General features: G+C 42.9%; 1 protein-coding gene across 2 annotated transcripts in view; it reads right to left on the bottom strand.

Annotated features, from left to right (window-relative positions):
• Positions 1-17126, bottom strand: part of cep350 (centrosomal protein 350) — a 37803-nt gene that overhangs the window by 10254 nt on the left and 10423 nt on the right. For both annotated transcript variants that reach the window (XM_074635358.1, XM_074635357.1), the window contains 19 exons: positions 16604-16723; positions 14589-15316; positions 14330-14448; positions 12177-13207; positions 11782-11923; positions 10671-10840; positions 10310-10496; positions 8489-8673; positions 8214-8377; positions 7675-7785; positions 7383-7523; positions 7077-7216; positions 6852-6959; positions 6551-6753; positions 6103-6335; positions 5599-5877; positions 5360-5509; positions 4158-4318; positions 37-281 (listed from right to left, as the gene is read on the bottom strand). In XM_074635358.1, coding sequence (XP_074491459.1) covers positions 37-281; positions 4158-4318; positions 5360-5509; positions 5599-5877; positions 6103-6335; positions 6551-6753; positions 6852-6959; positions 7077-7216; positions 7383-7523; positions 7675-7785; positions 8214-8377; positions 8489-8673; positions 10310-10496; positions 10671-10840; positions 11782-11923; positions 12177-13207; positions 14330-14448; positions 14589-15316; positions 16604-16723 — 4617 coding nt within the window. The remainder of the gene's footprint in view (positions 1-36; positions 282-4157; positions 4319-5359; positions 5510-5598; positions 5878-6102; positions 6336-6550; positions 6754-6851; positions 6960-7076; positions 7217-7382; positions 7524-7674; positions 7786-8213; positions 8378-8488; positions 8674-10309; positions 10497-10670; positions 10841-11781; positions 11924-12176; positions 13208-14329; positions 14449-14588; positions 15317-16603; positions 16724-17126) is intronic.

The raw sequence follows: 17126 nt of genomic DNA on the forward strand, positions 1-17126 counted from the left end.
TGATTTTAAACCTGGCAAAACCAGCTGTTGCTTCACCTTTCTCACTGTCAGTTCTGGGCTCTGAGCTTTGATGGTGACTGGGGCTGGGGCTAATGTCGGAGATCTCCTTTTCCTGACTCCCTGCCGTGTCCCGAGGTGTTCGTCTGTCCCATACAGCCAGGGCCTCCTTTTCCATCCTACGGACCTCTGCCTCCTCCTGGTCCAGACGCTGTTTCCACTGCAGCAGCTCCTCGGCATGGTGACGCCTCTGCATCAGCTGCTGCTCCCGCTTTGTCAGGAACCTGGGGAAGAGGATGGTAAGAAAGAAGGGAAAAAAGAAGGGGGAGATGAGGAAGGAGTGGAGGATGATGGTGAGGAGATGGAAAAATGAGGGAAGAGACAGGAAGAAGATGGGCAGTGAGGGGTAAGGCAGTGAAGATGGAGAGAAGAGACAAAGACATTTAACATAAGCAATGTTAAACATGACATCGCAGAACCAAGCAGACCCAAATCACCTGTACATTAAGTTATCACTGCAAACTCACCTCAAACCTCAATACATACACACCCAATACATGCTTTACTTATTTCCTTCCCTGGAATAATCATCATCCAAATAAAGAAGTGTACAAGCACCCATCAAATAAACGAGCATAAAGTGATGACATGTCACTCGGGAGAAAAGGAGAGCGGGAAAATAACAGTGAAGATGTCAGATTCATGCATCAGACTGAAACCCAGGGGTTGAACGCTGATCGGGTGCAGTCACAAACACACCTCGAACATATGTAGCAGTTACACGTAATAGAAAAAAATCCAAGCATAGGCAGTCACATCTGTATAAATGTCTGTCTTCAGTAGACCAATAAAGATAAAGAGGAAACAGTCTTTTTGTCTTGCAAAGCCAACAGAATTTGTAATTCTAAAATCCAAGTCTCTTATACAAACATATCTCTACAGATGCCTATCCGAATAAAGGTATAGCTGTTGTATAATGTGGTCCCCCACAGCTATGGGTGCCATTACAGTGCAGTATTATTTAGCCTTGATCTAATTTAGAGGCCTTTCTCTTGACCTAATGTATACTGATGACAGGCCAGATACTGAAGAACCAGACTGGGGGATTCTCTTAGTGCCTTCCCAAACTCTATTACAGCCAATGGCCATCTGTACTTATTATCCAATCCTATGCAACAGTTACCTAATAAAGAGGGCTAGTTAAGATTTACTGGGCTCATTAAAGAGATAGACCACTTGATCTCTGGTCTGCAAAAGTCCTTTACTCCCACGTCTTAGTGTGGTTTAATCTCTAAACGTTTTGCATCAACGACTGGGCTGGACGGAGCTGACCAGCCAGCAGACACAGGACATTGAAGTGAGAAGCACTGCAACGTTCATTCCAAGAGGCAAGAAAGAAAAAGGGGAAGAGTCACAAATTTAAACACCACAGAAATCAGTGAAATCCCAGCAGTCTGAGATTCCCATCCAACAAGGAAGGCTCCTATTGAAATAAACATAACCTTCACAAAACAAAATGTTACTCATCTCTAATATTCTCAATTTAACCATTTGGGGGTTTTTGCTCCACAACCAGAATGCTTTAATGCACACAGTAATGGCAAAACTGGCATAAAAATGACATTATATTTAAAGTGAAGTTATGAAAAGGTTAGTTTATTTCAGCGAGGCAGCCTTCCTTGGGCACTTTTCAAGTTTTCACTCAAACTCTTCCCCCCACAAACTCCTTCCTGGAAACAAACCAACACATCCCATCAGTCATCATTCACCGTCCCACCCCTACAAGGTCCCAGTGCCAGTGGACGAACACAAGCATGTTCCATGGGGTAGGGTGGGGGTGAGGCAGGGCAGGGCTAAGTGGGAGGTGCCGGAGTAAGAGATAGAGAGCACTGTACAGTACCTGACCAACTGGTTGTAGATAAAGAGCTGGAATTTAGGGTGGAGATTTGGAAGACAGACACTGAGGGAGGCCCAGTGGTGGGCCGTGAACACAGAGAGGAAGTAGTGGACAGGAGAGCAGTGTCTACAACACACAAGCACGCAACAGACAAAGAGTCAAAAGAGTCACACAAACATGGGTATGGAAACACACAATGTAAGAGGAGGGAAAAACATTAAAAACACAAGAGACGTAGAGGGGAAAGACACATAGAAAGAAAGGGAGAGAGAAGAGTGATATGAGCAAATGTGATTTTATTGCACCCACGGTGTCAGTCTGTCAGGTTTCTGTTAGTATATGGCTGCTTTAAATGTTTTGGGAGAACACGTTTAGCCAGCATTGAGCGTGGGGGGTTAGTTGGGGGTATGATCAGAGCCTGCTTATGGAGGGGGTTAAATGTTATGTTTAAAGAGTTATCAGTAACCCTGATTCTTAAACAAATTACAGTGTGAGGTAACATTTACAGCCTTAGATGAAGTGATAACAACTCTGTTAGTGTGTTATGTCAAGATGAATATATAGCGGTAACAGAGAATGACAGAAGGAAGGGAAGAAACAATTGATAGCTTATCAAAAATGGCAAACGAGCAAGCCAGTAAATGCGTGATAAGACAAATATCTAAAGAATTTTTATGTTTTTGTTAGATCACCGTAATCATTTTATTTTGCAGTGATCAAAAATTAAAAATAACGCGATAATGCGTTAACGCTAAATTGTTTTAACGCCACTAATTTCTTTAACGCATTCAATCTTTCGTTGGATGTAGCGGGCTCAGTTTTAAAGCTCGAGTGAAGATACTGGCAATAACCATGTTATATTAGCTTGTCGAGAAGGAGGTTAAATAACGCTCCAAACGTACGCTAAATTTTGGCGAGGAAAAACTGTCATGGCCATTTTCAAAGGGGTCCCTTGACCTCTGACCTCAAGATATGTGAATGAAAATGGGTTCTATGGGTACCCACGAGTCTCCCCTTTACAGACATGCCCACTTTATGATAATCACATGCAGTTTGGGGCAAGTCATAGTCAAGTCAGCACTCTTGACACACTGACAGCGGTTGTTGCCTGATGGGCTTGATAAGAGTATCAAATACTTGACAAATCTCCCTTTACGGTAAATTTTGAACAGATAAAAAATGTGTGATTAATTTGCGATTAATCACGATTAATCATGGATTATCATGCGATTAAATATTTCAATCGATTGACAGCCCTAGTTGCTAGTATAAATTTAAACAAATCTAGATCTAAAAAATGTTGAAGGGCTACCGTGGAAGGCCTGTGATTTATAGCCAAGTTATAAATCCTAAACCACAGAACAATTAACCCACTTGTTGGAGCAACCCGGTCATGAGAGGCTCTGCTATCACCTGACCAAAGCTGCTGGCCAAGTCTGGAGAACGTACAGTACAGGAACTCAAAGCACATGTACTTGTGTGTCCACTTTAGAAGGAGCGGGTGTAATAAAAAGTACAAACAATGTTTGACTCATCTAGAAAATAATTATGCCTCTGCAATTGAAAGTTGTAGTATTAAGATTACATAGTGTTACAAATATTTGAGACTGTTTAATATTGTTTGATGTACTTTCTTTAAAACATCTTTTAAAACTGCAACAGATAACTCTAAGCACAGATTCTCCTTCCATGTACTGTTACAGGTTGTACACATCTGAAGTTAATGGGGTTATTTTAGCAGCGAATGTGGATTCTTATCTAGTTTAGAGGGAGATCAACATGGAGCATGCTTATCTTCACATCCACACATTCACACATCCACAGCATTTTAGACAGCAAAGAGAAGATGGCATGCACTGATTAGTTTTCATTAGTTTAGTTGCTAAAGTTGGTAAAGATCCTATGTATAGAATTAGATCTGTGACTTGTCGTGGTAAAATGAAAACAAAAAATGTCACACCACTGTGCAGTGGTGTTATGCAAGAAAGTAGTAATAACAGATCAAAGTCTGTATCAACATATACTATGTGTTCAGGGGCCAGGGGGGCCAAACCAAACCCCCCCCCAAAAAAAGTATTCCTTCTGTTTTTAGAAACAGCACAAAAGAAGGAAATGTCAAGGGGAAAGCCAGCAGGACACACCCGAAGTAAGCACTGTTAAAAACACTGATAAGGGAGCATGACGTCTGATAATTCACTTGTCAAATTGCCAGTAAGCAGAGGGAGCCCAGTTAATATATGAAAAATGAAATGAAAGTCTTTACTTCTCATCCATGTGTGAGCGCATCTTCTTGAGCTTCTGCATGATGCTGCTGGTCTCACTGCCAGAGATGGAGAGCGAGGGAGACGGGCTGCGGATGTCTTCAGCATGTCTCGTGTTGGGAGAGGCTGCCTCGGACGCAGGGGTTTCTGACACAGGAGTCTCCTGGGGAATGGATGAATGGACATGCAGGCAGGCCAAGTATTAGTGAAGCCAATTAAAAAAAAAAAAGAAAAGAAAAAAAGCTTAAGAGGAATGGTGATGGTCTACAGTTATAAGTATGTTTTCTTTCTTGATTCCATTAAAGATTCAACTTCTGTACAACAAACAATGCTGAAATTAGGGCTGGCAATAATGATCAAAATATTTAATCGTGATTAATCGCAAATTCATCACACATTTTTTAGCTGTTCAAAATGTACCTTAAAGGGAGATTTGTCAAGTATTTAATACTCTTATCAACATGGGAGTGGGCAAATATGCTGCTTTATGCAAATGTATGTATATATTAATTATTGGAAATCAATTAACAACACAGAACAATGACAAATGTTGTACAGAAACCCTCACAGGTACTGCATTTAGCATTAAAAAATATGCTCACATCATAACATGGCAAACTCAAGCCCAACAGGCAACAACAGCTGTCAGTGTGTCAGTGTGCTGACTTGACTATGACTTGCCCCAAACTGCATGTGATTATCATAAAGTGGGCATGTCTGTAAAGGGGAGACTCGTGGGTACCCAGAGAACCCATTTTCATTCACATATCTTGAGGTCAGAGGTCCAGGGACCGCTTTGAAAATTTAACAGTTTTTCCCCGCCAAACGTTTGGAGCGTTATTTAGCCTCCTTTGTGACAAGCTAGTATGACATGGTTGGTACCAATGGATTCTTTAGGTTTTTTTAGTTTCATATGATACCATATATATGCATCTTCACTTTAGCTTTAAATCTGAGCCCACTATAACCTCCGAAAGATCAAATAGCGCCGGGCCTGACAGCGGCCGGTCATATTTTTAAGAGGTTAAATAAAAATCGCAAGTTGCGTTAATGCGTTATAGAAATGAGTTGCTTTAAAACAAATTTGCGTTAACGCATTATTATGACGTTAACTTTGACAGCCCCAACTGAAATGAAACCCCTTCAATTTATCTGTTCCTCCGTATAGGCCCTGAAGGTGATTAGTGACTGTTGCACTACTCACAGGTGGCGCTTCACCCCCAGCACACTTGAGACGCTCCTTCAGTCTGAGTGTAGAGTTTCTCATCCGCTCAATCTCCTCCTGCTGCTTCAACAACAGCTGTCTTTCCTTCCTAGCTGCTTTGTTGGCCTCCTGAAGTCGCTTGATCTCAGCCTGGGAACAGGAAAGTTGGTTAAGATTAGTTAAGATCACAGTATACCCCAAAGGCTCAATCAATGTCATTCATTTCTGCCTCCACGTACCTGTTCCTGCTGTAGTTTCATCAGAAGGCCCCTCTGCTTCTTCCTGATGGGCGGCATTTTGTCATCCTCTCCTTTGTCCCTCAGCCTCTTTTTCTGGTGCTCCAGCCAGGCCAGCTCAGTTCTGGTCTTCTCTTTGACTGCTTTCTGACGAAGATGCAGCAGAGAGCTCTGGTGCTGCAGTCTCACATCCTCGTCCTTCATGTACTGACGCACCATGTCCATGGTGAACTGGGAGAAGCTATCCTGTCCGCCAGAAAAGGCCATGTTTGAATCCTGAGACTGAGGGAGAACAAAGGTGAAAACATTGAGTTTAGATTGGAGTGACAGAAGTAATTATGTATAAGTGGCCAATAAAACAACAACACATGCTTAACGGGGGACATCCAGGCAAAAAAATAAATAAATAGTCCTACGTTTTACGTCAGTAGTCCCACCCACCTTCCATTGTCAACCACTGACTCTTAAGGATATGCAAATGTTTGTAAGATTGCACTACCCTCTCACCTTTAAGATATTGTGTGCCCCTGAAACCAATGGCATGTTGTGACTGGCTCCATCATCCTCTGACTCCTCGTGGTGACGTGACTTCTTCTCCATAGTTCCACGGCGGTGAGCCTCAGACGGCAGCAGAGAGCGGAAGGAGCGCTCTTCTATCTCATCCTCTGTCATGGACTCATCAAACTTCATGGAGTACTCTGTTGCCACTGACGTACTGTCTCCTGGGGGCGTACTGTCTTCTGGAGGGCCAAAAAATAAGATAAGCTCAGTGTCAGTGTAATTTTTCTGTGCCTTGTGTACACACAGTTTAATTATGGCAATAAGGTTTTCACATTTTCTCTTACAGTAGTAGTGACATTTATGTAACAGAAGCCCCTGACAGGTGAATGAATAAAAAAACTGGTGTGTGTGTACGTTAACTTCTAAACTAAGAGCCATGCTTGTCATCCGATACCTTTCTCATCCACTACAGAGGCGATGCTGTCACTGCAGAGGGAGTCGTTTGCTGCTGTAAGAGCTTCCTCCTCTATGGAGCTGCTGCCTGCTTTCCTCTCCGCCCCCTTCCTCAATCTCCCCTCTACTGCTTGTTTTTTCGTCCGTTCTCTGTGGTCTGACGAGGCATGCGACGGGCTATGGTGGCTGCTAGAGTCTGCACCACTGAGGAGAGAGGCAAAGGACAGATTTAGTGTCAATTTAGATTTCTCTTACCCAAATCTAATGGAGAAACTAGTGCTACACAGAGGTCAGAGTAATACCTGACGTTGGGTCTTCTGAAAGACAGAGAGTCAGAGTGACTGAGGCTGTTCAGCGAAGACAACGGCTCCTCTGTCCTGGTCCTTCTGCTTGACACCTCACTAGGGAAGCTGTAAGAGAGCATGCAGAAGAGACTTTAGAACAGATAATACATTTAAAATAAAAGACAATATGCAGTGTAAATGATTAAAAACTCAGTTCTTTCACAAAAGGTGTTTTTAGTTTACCTGTCAGAGTCATTTTTGTCCTGTCGCTGCTTTGAATAGGAGCTCTGCTGTTCTTCCCGCTCGTCCAACATGGAGGAATCAGAAACATCAGGGGGGACGACCAAAGCTCCTGCTACCTGCGACCGCGCCAATTCTGTCATCTGACAGACAGGAACGCCATATACAAATCAAATGTTTGCATCTTACACCGGATATTAGACTTCCCTCTCTGCATGTTTTGTCATTTCTTTACTGAAACTCAACAATCAATCAGCTTTTGTTGCTAAATGAAGACACGGGCTGTTTTCCAGGCAGGGATTTGCTAACCTCTTTGATGTGTCGGGCGGTGTCGACCGTGTACCGCGCTGCCTCAGCCTGTTGACTCATCATCTTTGTAGTTGCCTCCTGGAGGCCCTCCAAGGCCTCTTTTTGATTTGCCGCCAAGTTTTCCTGCATTTGTATGTGAGCCTGGACAAAAACAAGCATGGACATAAAAATACAAGCACACATACCTTGAGAACAATTCATAAGGTGAGGGAGCAAAGCTGTCATTTACAAATGCACATATATAATGTTGCTGTGTGTGTGTGCGCCGGCACATGTGTGTGTATTGTTGTACCCTGGCCACTCTCTGCCGGTTTTCCTCCAGCTGCAGCTGTGTCTCCAGGGCTTCCCTCTCAGCCTTGATCTTCAGCTCGTAGAGGTCACGCGCATGACTCTGCTGCCTGACCTGCAGGGTCAAAGGTCAGAGAGCAGGTCAATACAGTGCATCAATACAGAAATTAGTGAGGTAACAACCTCTTTTAGTATTTATCATGTAAATCTTATGCAGCAACAATTAATTTAAGTCCCTGATAAATAAGATTATTGGGCATTACTTAATTATGTGTAATTCCCATTTGTATTGTACATTATATCAAGTGCAGATGGTGTAACGTATACATAAGGGCACAGCTTAGATCATTATTATTATTATATACAAAATGTCAAATCATCACTGTGTCAGCAAAAAAGAGAATTATGGAATCCGGGTGTAATTTAGTTTTAATTGTTTAACATTAATACAACTTCTGATATGCTAAAACTTTAGCAACGGCCAAATATACAGCAGAGCTTCTTTGCAGTCCTTATCTACACAGCAACAAACCCCTTCTTTACCTTGAGCATCTGGGCCAATGACACGCTCTCCTGCTGAGCCATGGACACACCCATCACCCTCTCCACGTCGCCCAGCTGTCGGACCGACTCCTCGATGGACTCCAGGTACTGGAGCTCTGCTGCCATACGCTGCTGCAAAGCAGCAGGTGAATACTGTAGTTCACCTGGGAGAAAGGAAGGACGGATAGGGTGAGAGAGAGATTAATAAAGATTCTAATAAAGTTCTGCTTCACATAACGTCTGCTGTTTATTATATTAATAGGAGCTTTATTCACCTGTGTTCTCTGCTCTACCACTGCGAGCTGTGGTGCCTGTGTTTGGGTTATTTGCCCCCAGAGAGCCACCTCTCACAGGCTCACTGGGAGAGTCTGCTCCTGGAGGAGAACCAGGGTACGGAGAGCCAGACGGAGAAGTCTGTTTGGGCCTGGCTGCTGGTGACTTCTTGCTGTCAAGGCCCAAACTACAAATACAATTAGAAAAAGAAAGAAAGAAAGAAAAAAAGCTTAGGTAAATATTGTGAAACCAGACAACATCTCCTCTAAAGTGGATATGTTTGTAGCATTCAGGTTTGATGGGTATCAGATGAAAATGTCACATTTTTCAAGATATTTTTAAAACCATATAGATTCAGTACAATTGTTTTTTTGTTTTCTAGAATTAATTCTAAAATAGTGTTTTAAATCATACACAGGAAAAACTGATGTTACAAGCTTTGCAGAGTGGGTCAACCAAATGATAAAGAAAGAGAGGGCCCCTCTAGAACTGACTGAGGCAGCATACCCGTGCTTTTAGAGGCCCAGACTATGAATGGCTATATTGTGCTGCTCAGAGATGATCAGAGGCCAAGGAAGATGTCTCAAGAGATCAGGATACACTCTTCTTCCCCTCTAAGGATAGCAGACTGTGGCACATTTTTTTCTCCAAGGATAACAACTGATTAATATATCATAATACAACAATATTGCCATGAACTCAATACTAAAACAGTTAGCTGTCATAACAGAAACAGCTTTGAATACAATCTGCCAAAAACCTACAGAACTCATTGAGACCCATAGTGATACATGTGCAGTTACTTAAGAAATAAAACACAGTAATGAACACTAAGTCACCACCAAAGTTAAACAACAACCTGCTTTGTAAATGGTGCTAAGACGGACACAATCCTGCCTGAATACCTGAATGCCTCCACAGAGTGGCAGGAATCTGCCACTTTGGTTTTAGAGTACCATTAGAGAGCTCAAATGTCAGTACTGGGCACTGAGATTAAAAGAAAAAAAACTCTCCTTTCCTTTGGCAGCAGGCCCAAGCTGTGGTGAAGCTGGCTGACCCGACCAACCACCCTGCAGGCCCCCAAAACAAAATAACCACTGTTTTCTGTCTCGGGTTGAACTGCAGCCTCCTCCTGTTGCTGGGCACTAAATGGCTGCTTTAACCCTCAGGCCTTCAACAGAACAGTGAGACACAAGACTGTTTAGACTGGCAGCCTCAACGAGGGCTCTCCAAGCATAGTTTAGTGATTAGTCATGCCCAGATAAATTAACCTCTGGGTGATAACAGTATATACCAAGTGGAGGTTTTTGAGTGCTTGGAGCAGCAACAGCTGAGATGACCCAGCTGTTGTTTAAATTACATTTTAGTTTAGCTTGGAAACATAGCCTGGCTTCACGGGCTAATTTAAATATTAATTTGTATCCAGTGAAAACAAAAGCTCCAGGAATTAAAGAAATACAATCATGCTGTGACCTAAAGAAACATCTATAACCTACTATATCCAGGACAGCATAAAAATTCTCCAATATAAGCCAATAGCACCACCTATCTTCCCACAAAGCAGCGTTGCACGGAAGGCTACAGAAAACCAGGAAGGAAGGAAATACAGGAGAAAACGGGGGTAATTCAAACTCTGATACCACTGTCACTTCAGTTTGATATCTTAGAGATGCTTCACCTGAAAAACGCTAACATTGAAACCTTGCCGGTATAAAATGATAATTTAAAAAAGAAACCTTTCAGGTGGAAAGTTTTACAGCACTCGACTAAACCAAAAGTTTAAAACAAAACCAGCTTTGATGTAGTCTGACGAAGATCGTTACCTTTGTTGAGAAAGCCCTGAAGTTTTCCCTATAGTGTCATTAGATTGGACACTTTTGGCCTGGCTGTGGGCAGAGCTTCTGTCTGAGCCCCTCTTCCTGGAGTCAGAGGATAATGCATCTGAGGGAGGTGAGCAGGAGCTCCTCTGCTCTTCCACCAGAGTGGCATCGCTCTGGTCTGATGCTCTGCCTGCAGAGGAATGGAGTAGTTATACTGTGCAGCAGAGGGATTTGTTAACTGCAAAAACACAGCATTCAACCATATAGAGACAATTTTCTTTATTTCCTTTTTAATATTTTTCTCTCTATTTTTAATGAAAATTCAGTCATGCCATGGAAATTATGCAAAAATATTAATTCTCACCTCTTTTTCTGGCAGAGTTCTTGGAGAAGGGCGAAGAGACAGATGTTGAACCAGAGGAAAGATGCGGTGAGTGAATAGATGAGTGAAAAGATGACTGGTGGGAATTGATGCCTCCTGTAGTTTTGTCATAAGGAGACCTCCTTATCAGCTCCTCAAAATGACTGTTCACGCTGACAGAGAAGATAGAAAGATGTATGAACAATCACTTTTAAATAAAATTCAGGATCTGTGACACAACATAAAAACATTATGTCTAGTCAACATGGGATAAACAGTAGAGTTAATCTGCCTAAGAGTGTTTGTACCGGTTACTCCTCATTAGGGCTGCACTATTACTCAAATATTAACCAGAATGAACTAACAGCCAGCCACCAGGGGGCAATCAGGATGTTTTTGGCTTCACTTTTGGAGAGCTGTCATGCCCTGTGATAAACGTTCCTGAATGTTGCGGCTGTAGTCCAGAGTAGAAGAGTAATATAACCTACTCAGTATTAATCATTTTGCCCGTCTGCTCTCTGTTGTATTATAAAGTGCACTGAATTCAAGGTGAAGAAGAACATTAATTTAAGTCATAATTTGATGCAAAGATTTGATAATTAGCAGAAATCTAAGTGAAAGTAGTGATCTGTTGATTTAATTTTGGGTAAAAAGTTTTGGTACAATCTTATTTTGCTTCTAGGAAATGTTCTGTGAATAAGGACCGATCTTATCTTGACACAAAGATTTGTACATTAGCAGGAATGTAGCACAACAAGGAAGTGAAAGCCTCTGTTTACTGCAAATCTTCCAACTGTGGGACTACTAAAAAAAACATCTTATATGTGAAAGTGCAATGAAATCATTCCCTAAATAGTCCTTAAAAATCAATGAATAATCATGATAAATAATCGTGATCTCAATATTGATCAAAATAATCGGGATTATCATTTTGTCCATAATCGTGCAGCCCGACTCTTCATTCTAAGAAACCTGCAAAGAAAAATGTATCAACTCCAGAATGCAGAGGGGGAATGCTGTCTGAAAGGGCCGTGTGAGCTTTCTATTTGTGTGACAAGAATGCCATCCAGTGGTCACTTTAAAAACTAACGTCCACTCTTTTTCTCTCTCTTACCTGCGTGAATTGGAGGCTCTCTTTAACTGGCCACTGGCTCCGCTGCTATGTGATGACACAAAGTCATCTTCATAGACGGCTGCGTCTACGGGGCTATTTCCAGAGAGCAGAGGATGGGCAGACGGAGAGTTCCTCTCACTCGCTACAGGACAAGGTGGAGATAGAACAGACACAGGAGAAATATTCATGATCTTGCTTTTGACGGTCAGTATGTTGCACGTGTTGTTAGTATAAACACTACAGTTTCACTATGACAAACATTCTATGTAGCTCTTAAGGTTACATATTTATTAGAAGTTTACCCATAGATACTTCTCACAATTTCTCATCAGACAAGACACACATTTATGTCTCATCACCTACACGTAATATGGAAAACTTATATGTGAACTAACCTGTAACATGGCCATGAAGATTCTTAGTGAAAATGTTGATTACACTTAGAGGGCTTCCTTTGTTCAGCTCCTCCCAGGCTGCTTTGCTGCCGTCATGCTGTGCAAAGGGTGAGCTGAGGGCCGAGCACCTCGCTGCCTCCCTCTGGAACTCTGACAACCGCTGGTAATCCCATCTTTGACCCGCGCAGTAGTCCACTGCCTCCAGGCGATCTGCCAGTCTAGGCACACGATTGCTGGAGCGGTGAGGAGGGCTCGCCTCGTCCTCAGAAAAACTGCCTTCACTCAGAAGAGGACCCTCGCTGAGGGAACCGGCGCTTGAGTCGTGGAGATCTGTCCGATTCTTATCCTTGTCCTCCATCAAACCACACCCTCTCCTTTGTTCCGTTTTATGTAGTCTCTCTATGTGATCCAATCCATTGACTAGCCTGCTCCTTTCATATGTATAACTGTTAAGAACAGGCCCTGTTACATCAGCAGAAGCTGTTTGTGGATTCATCAAACTGGTGTGTGTGCCTCTCTTTTCCTTCAGTCCCCTGAGGGCGTGCAGGTTGCCTGCTCCTGGAAGATCTGTGCCGTTGTATGAACTATGACCTGTGCAAGTCAAAATCCTCTGGATCCTCAACGCTACGTCATCATTTCCTGTGGCAGCCGTTTCTGCCCAGCATCCATCATCAAGATTAGCTTGAGAGGGCCTAATAGCATCCACGTCCATTGAAGTTTCAGTACCGTAGTTGATCCCCTCCCCAGCCAGCTTCCGCGCTTCACTCTCTATACGGTTGGAGAGGGACGCGGCTGTGGCCTTGAGGGCCTCGATGCGGGACATCTTGGACCGCGACCTGTTCGAAGGAGCTGTGGCTGGCCGCTCGGTGTGCATGACTTCACCAGCTGCCACTGCGGTCTCAAGCCTGAGCAGCTGAGAGAGGAGATGGTCTCCAAAAGGGTGACTGCTGCTGGGGCCAGTCGTAGGTCGAACGGCTGGGCTCAGACGATCCGGCTGAAGCAGAGAGGCAACTCCAATATCCAAATCATTCCTGCAATAGGGAGAGACAACAAAGAATGGAGCAAGGTTATAATAGTTGTGAATTTTAAATTTTATTATTTTTTAGTTTTGACTTTTCAATATAATTTTAGTTTTCAGAGTGTATTTGCTAGTTTTAGTTTAGTTTCAGTTTTTCAGAAAGGTTTAGTTTTTATATATTTAGTTTTACAGTGGTTTTAGATTATTTTTGTTGGGGTCAGCTATAAATCCACATAAGTATGTAGCTGTAGACATACAAAATATGTGGTTGGAGAACTGTGTAGGAATGTCCATAATGTTTAATCTTTGTGCTACTTTAGTGTCCGATGTGAAGCAATTGTGTTACAGTGCCATCTAATGAAATGTCAAGTCCGTTCAATTTCTGTGGTTCAATGTCACAAAAGATTTCCATTTTAGTTTATATAATAAGTCAAGAATGTTGGCAGGAGGGAGAAAAAGAGGTGCAAACAGCTTGCTTTAAAACAGTGATCAAATTAAACATATGTAAGTGTATTCATCATGCTTGCTACTGAAGAAACAAAAGAACTTTAATTGTGTACACCCAGGATGTCCACAGACAAGATATTTACAGCCATTCTGGGTATTCAGGGTACTGTAAACACAATTCTTACTTGACATCTGTGTGTATTGCAGTAAAATATTTGTGCAGCTATAGTTTTAATGAAGTGAATAAGCCTGATACATAACTGCTAATGGTACCTGAGCATAATGAACAGGATAGTGCATACACTGTAACTGGATGGAAGACTATAAATGAGAATGACTATAATCACTGAATACACACAGAGAAAGATGACTATTATATCTGTTTCACAAGTAAAGTCATTAGCCACCCTCATCTTTATTTCCAGTCAATTATCTGAGATGTTCTTTCATGCATCTAAAATAGGAGTAGTGGGGAAAAAAAGCCACATAAAGGCACCATGTGGGAACAAAAAGTTTCTCTGTTTGGTACAGTCAGATGATTCCCTAGAATTTATCACCCAAACATTATGTCCAGAAGATACCAGAATATGTGTACTGTTATTGTACTGAGTTGTTTGTTGCTTATCTGGGTCAATAAATTGGCAGTGTTTGTTATTCTGGAGAGTGATGGAGGTGAGCATGTGTATACCTGGATAATGGAGGACGTTGCCGATCATTCAAAGACCTGTCACTGCTCGAGGGGCTCTGCGGTGTCTCCAGTCTTTTGTTCTCTTTGTCCGACTCTCCTGAGGGCTGGTACATCGGTCTCTGTGGTAGAACATGTTAACACATGTCAAAAAGTCTTTTCTTACATATTACATTAATTAATTTCACTTAGTTACTCAATCTACATAATATAACTTTCAAATATAAAGAGGGTGCCCATGTTTCATGTGTATGTGCAATACCATTTGACTAAAAGGAGCAGCAGGTTGCGTCAGTGTGGCCTCCTCGCCCAGCTGGGCCTCCTCCAGCAGCAGCTTGGTGTACGTCTCCTGTAGTCGCTTTTGTACTGGGGCCACAGGCACCTCGCTGGGAAGGACCACTGTTTTAGCCGCTTCTTTTTGCTTCCTGTAGAGCTCCTGCAGTCTCTGGTTTCTCCTCTCGGCCTCCTCCCTCAGTGCCCTCTTCTCTTCCGCTTGACGCCTCTTCCTCTCCTCTTGTTGCCTGGAAATGTACTGGCGAACAGTGTCTGCATCGTAGTGTCGCTTTTTGTGCCCAGACTCAGCGGTTTCTGGTTGGTGTGCGGTGGGGCTAGCGCTGCGGCAGCCTCTCGAGGAGCTGCCCGTTGCCACACTAGTTCCCCAAACAGAGACTGGAGCCCTTGTTCGCGACCCTGATCCCCCTCTCCCTCTCCTCCCACTGCTCCCACCCCGGGACCTTTGCCGGGCCCTCTCCTCCATCTCAACTGCTTTGCACTCCAGCTGAAGGTCATCGAGTATCCCCTGGATGTCTGCTGACAACAGGTCCGTGCTAACACCCGCTGGGGCCTTGTCCTGATCTGCAGATGAGGGGGTAGGCGTGGTTGTGGAGTGGCTTTTGGATTGAAATCCACGACGACGCCTTTCTGTGCTGTTAGTGCGAGGCCGTGGGTTTGATTCGGAGCGTGGGTCTGAACTGGAACGGTGACGGGAAGCTGATGGACATTTACAGAAACGCAAAACGTTATAGTCGGTAATTGTTAATGAACTTACTAACACAAGCACACACAATAGTTTCCATGCTAAACTAAGAATTTTAAGAGGAGGCTAGTTTGATGAAACATTGAAAATTTCAAATTTGCTTTCCCTATTCATACTTAATCAGAGGTATGACTGTGTGACCGATCTTTAAACCCCTTTTTTTTTTACTAGTAGTAGGCTGCAAAATCCTTTAAACTGTTTTCTTGTGTTAAACATCTTTAATAAACAGGTTAGTCACAGCTCACAAAACACTGGATGCTCCAACAAGTGACTGCAGCAGATTTGAAAAAACTCCAAAGCTAAAGCACTAGACCCAGACAGGATACGCATACTAAATGAGGCTTGGGGGGCAGGCTTGCCATGGCAACTCTAATCTGGGACAAATTGGAAATTCCCATCTAGATTTTACAGTGTCTAATCCTGACAGTGTTTTTTTTTTGCTGCAGTGAGCCTCTCCCTGCCCCACTCTGCCATCCCCCAGAGTACATGCCGCCTAGACGGAGGGGGGGGGGGGGCAACCTCTGGAAATCAGGCCATGTCTAATTGTGCAGCCAACCAGAACAGCCAGTCAATCTCTATTCCTTCCGGTCAGTGGTACCCAGTACAGATGCAGCTAGCAAAGACAGAGGTGGATGCAGATAGTGTGTGTGTGTGTGTGAGACAGAGTTTGTGGCTGTGTGTGACCAACAGCAGCCAAAGACTCTTTATTTATTGATATTCTTTGACAGACACTGTTGTCAGTCTGTGGGTCCCAGACATGTAAAACCTCTATAACAAACTAGAGATGTATATTTTATAACATCCTCCAATTACATGGATATACTCCATTACAGGTAATAGTACCCAGTGAAGAAATGTATGTGTAATTTTAGAGGTGAAAGTTCGATAGCAACATGAGAAAACAGATAAACGTAAAATGAGGACACAGGATGTCTGAAAGAAGGTGGAAGGTAGACGAGTTAAAGAGGGAAACCTAATTCACACTTTGGTTTGCATGCATGCATGCAAATTATGCAGAGGACATTTTTGACATCAAGCTGACACATTTTGAGGGTCTCTAGTAGAAAGCTAATCACCTTTCTATCTATGTACTTTCTACTGTCTTTCTACCTCTTGACATGCTGGTTAATGACAGTATGTCAATCTGAGCGAGACCAAGCGGGGCCAGCTGTTGGTATCATGAAATGGGCTAACATAGTAATATTAGATAGGGGTGTAGCGGCACGTATAGAAGGTCCCACCTGTTCTGCTCAGTCTGTCGGCTGGCTGGGGTCTGTCCTCCTCCCGGGGCACCTTGGGAACTGGACCCAGTACCATCTTTACCAGCTTCTGGCCCTCCCTCCAGGACGCAGGGCTAATCACTACAGCGAAATAGTTGAACATTATCACCTTAGATGCTTCCAGTGAAGGGCATTGTAATTCAATACAGTTCATATTGACCTCGTGGAACATGGTTGCATGTGTAAGCACATACATGTAGACATGCCACCACCGGAGCAGACTCACTTGAACATAAATATACACATATATTAGAGAGCGGAAAAGACACAAAAAGAAAACATTTGATAGACAAGGTGTCTATCTGTTCAAAATGTAATTTAAAGGGAGATTTGTTAAGTATTTAAGACTCTTATCAACATGGGAGTGGGCAAAAAGGCTTGCTTTATGAAAATGCATGTATATATTTATTCTTGAAAATCAATGAACACAAAACAATGACAAACATTGTCCAGAAACCCTCACAGGTACTGCATTTAGCATAAA

This window comes from Sebastes fasciatus, chromosome 5 (assembly GCF_043250625.1).
Source record: "Sebastes fasciatus isolate fSebFas1 chromosome 5, fSebFas1.pri, whole genome shotgun sequence".
NCBI lineage: Eukaryota > Metazoa > Chordata > Actinopteri > Perciformes > Sebastidae > Sebastes > Sebastes fasciatus.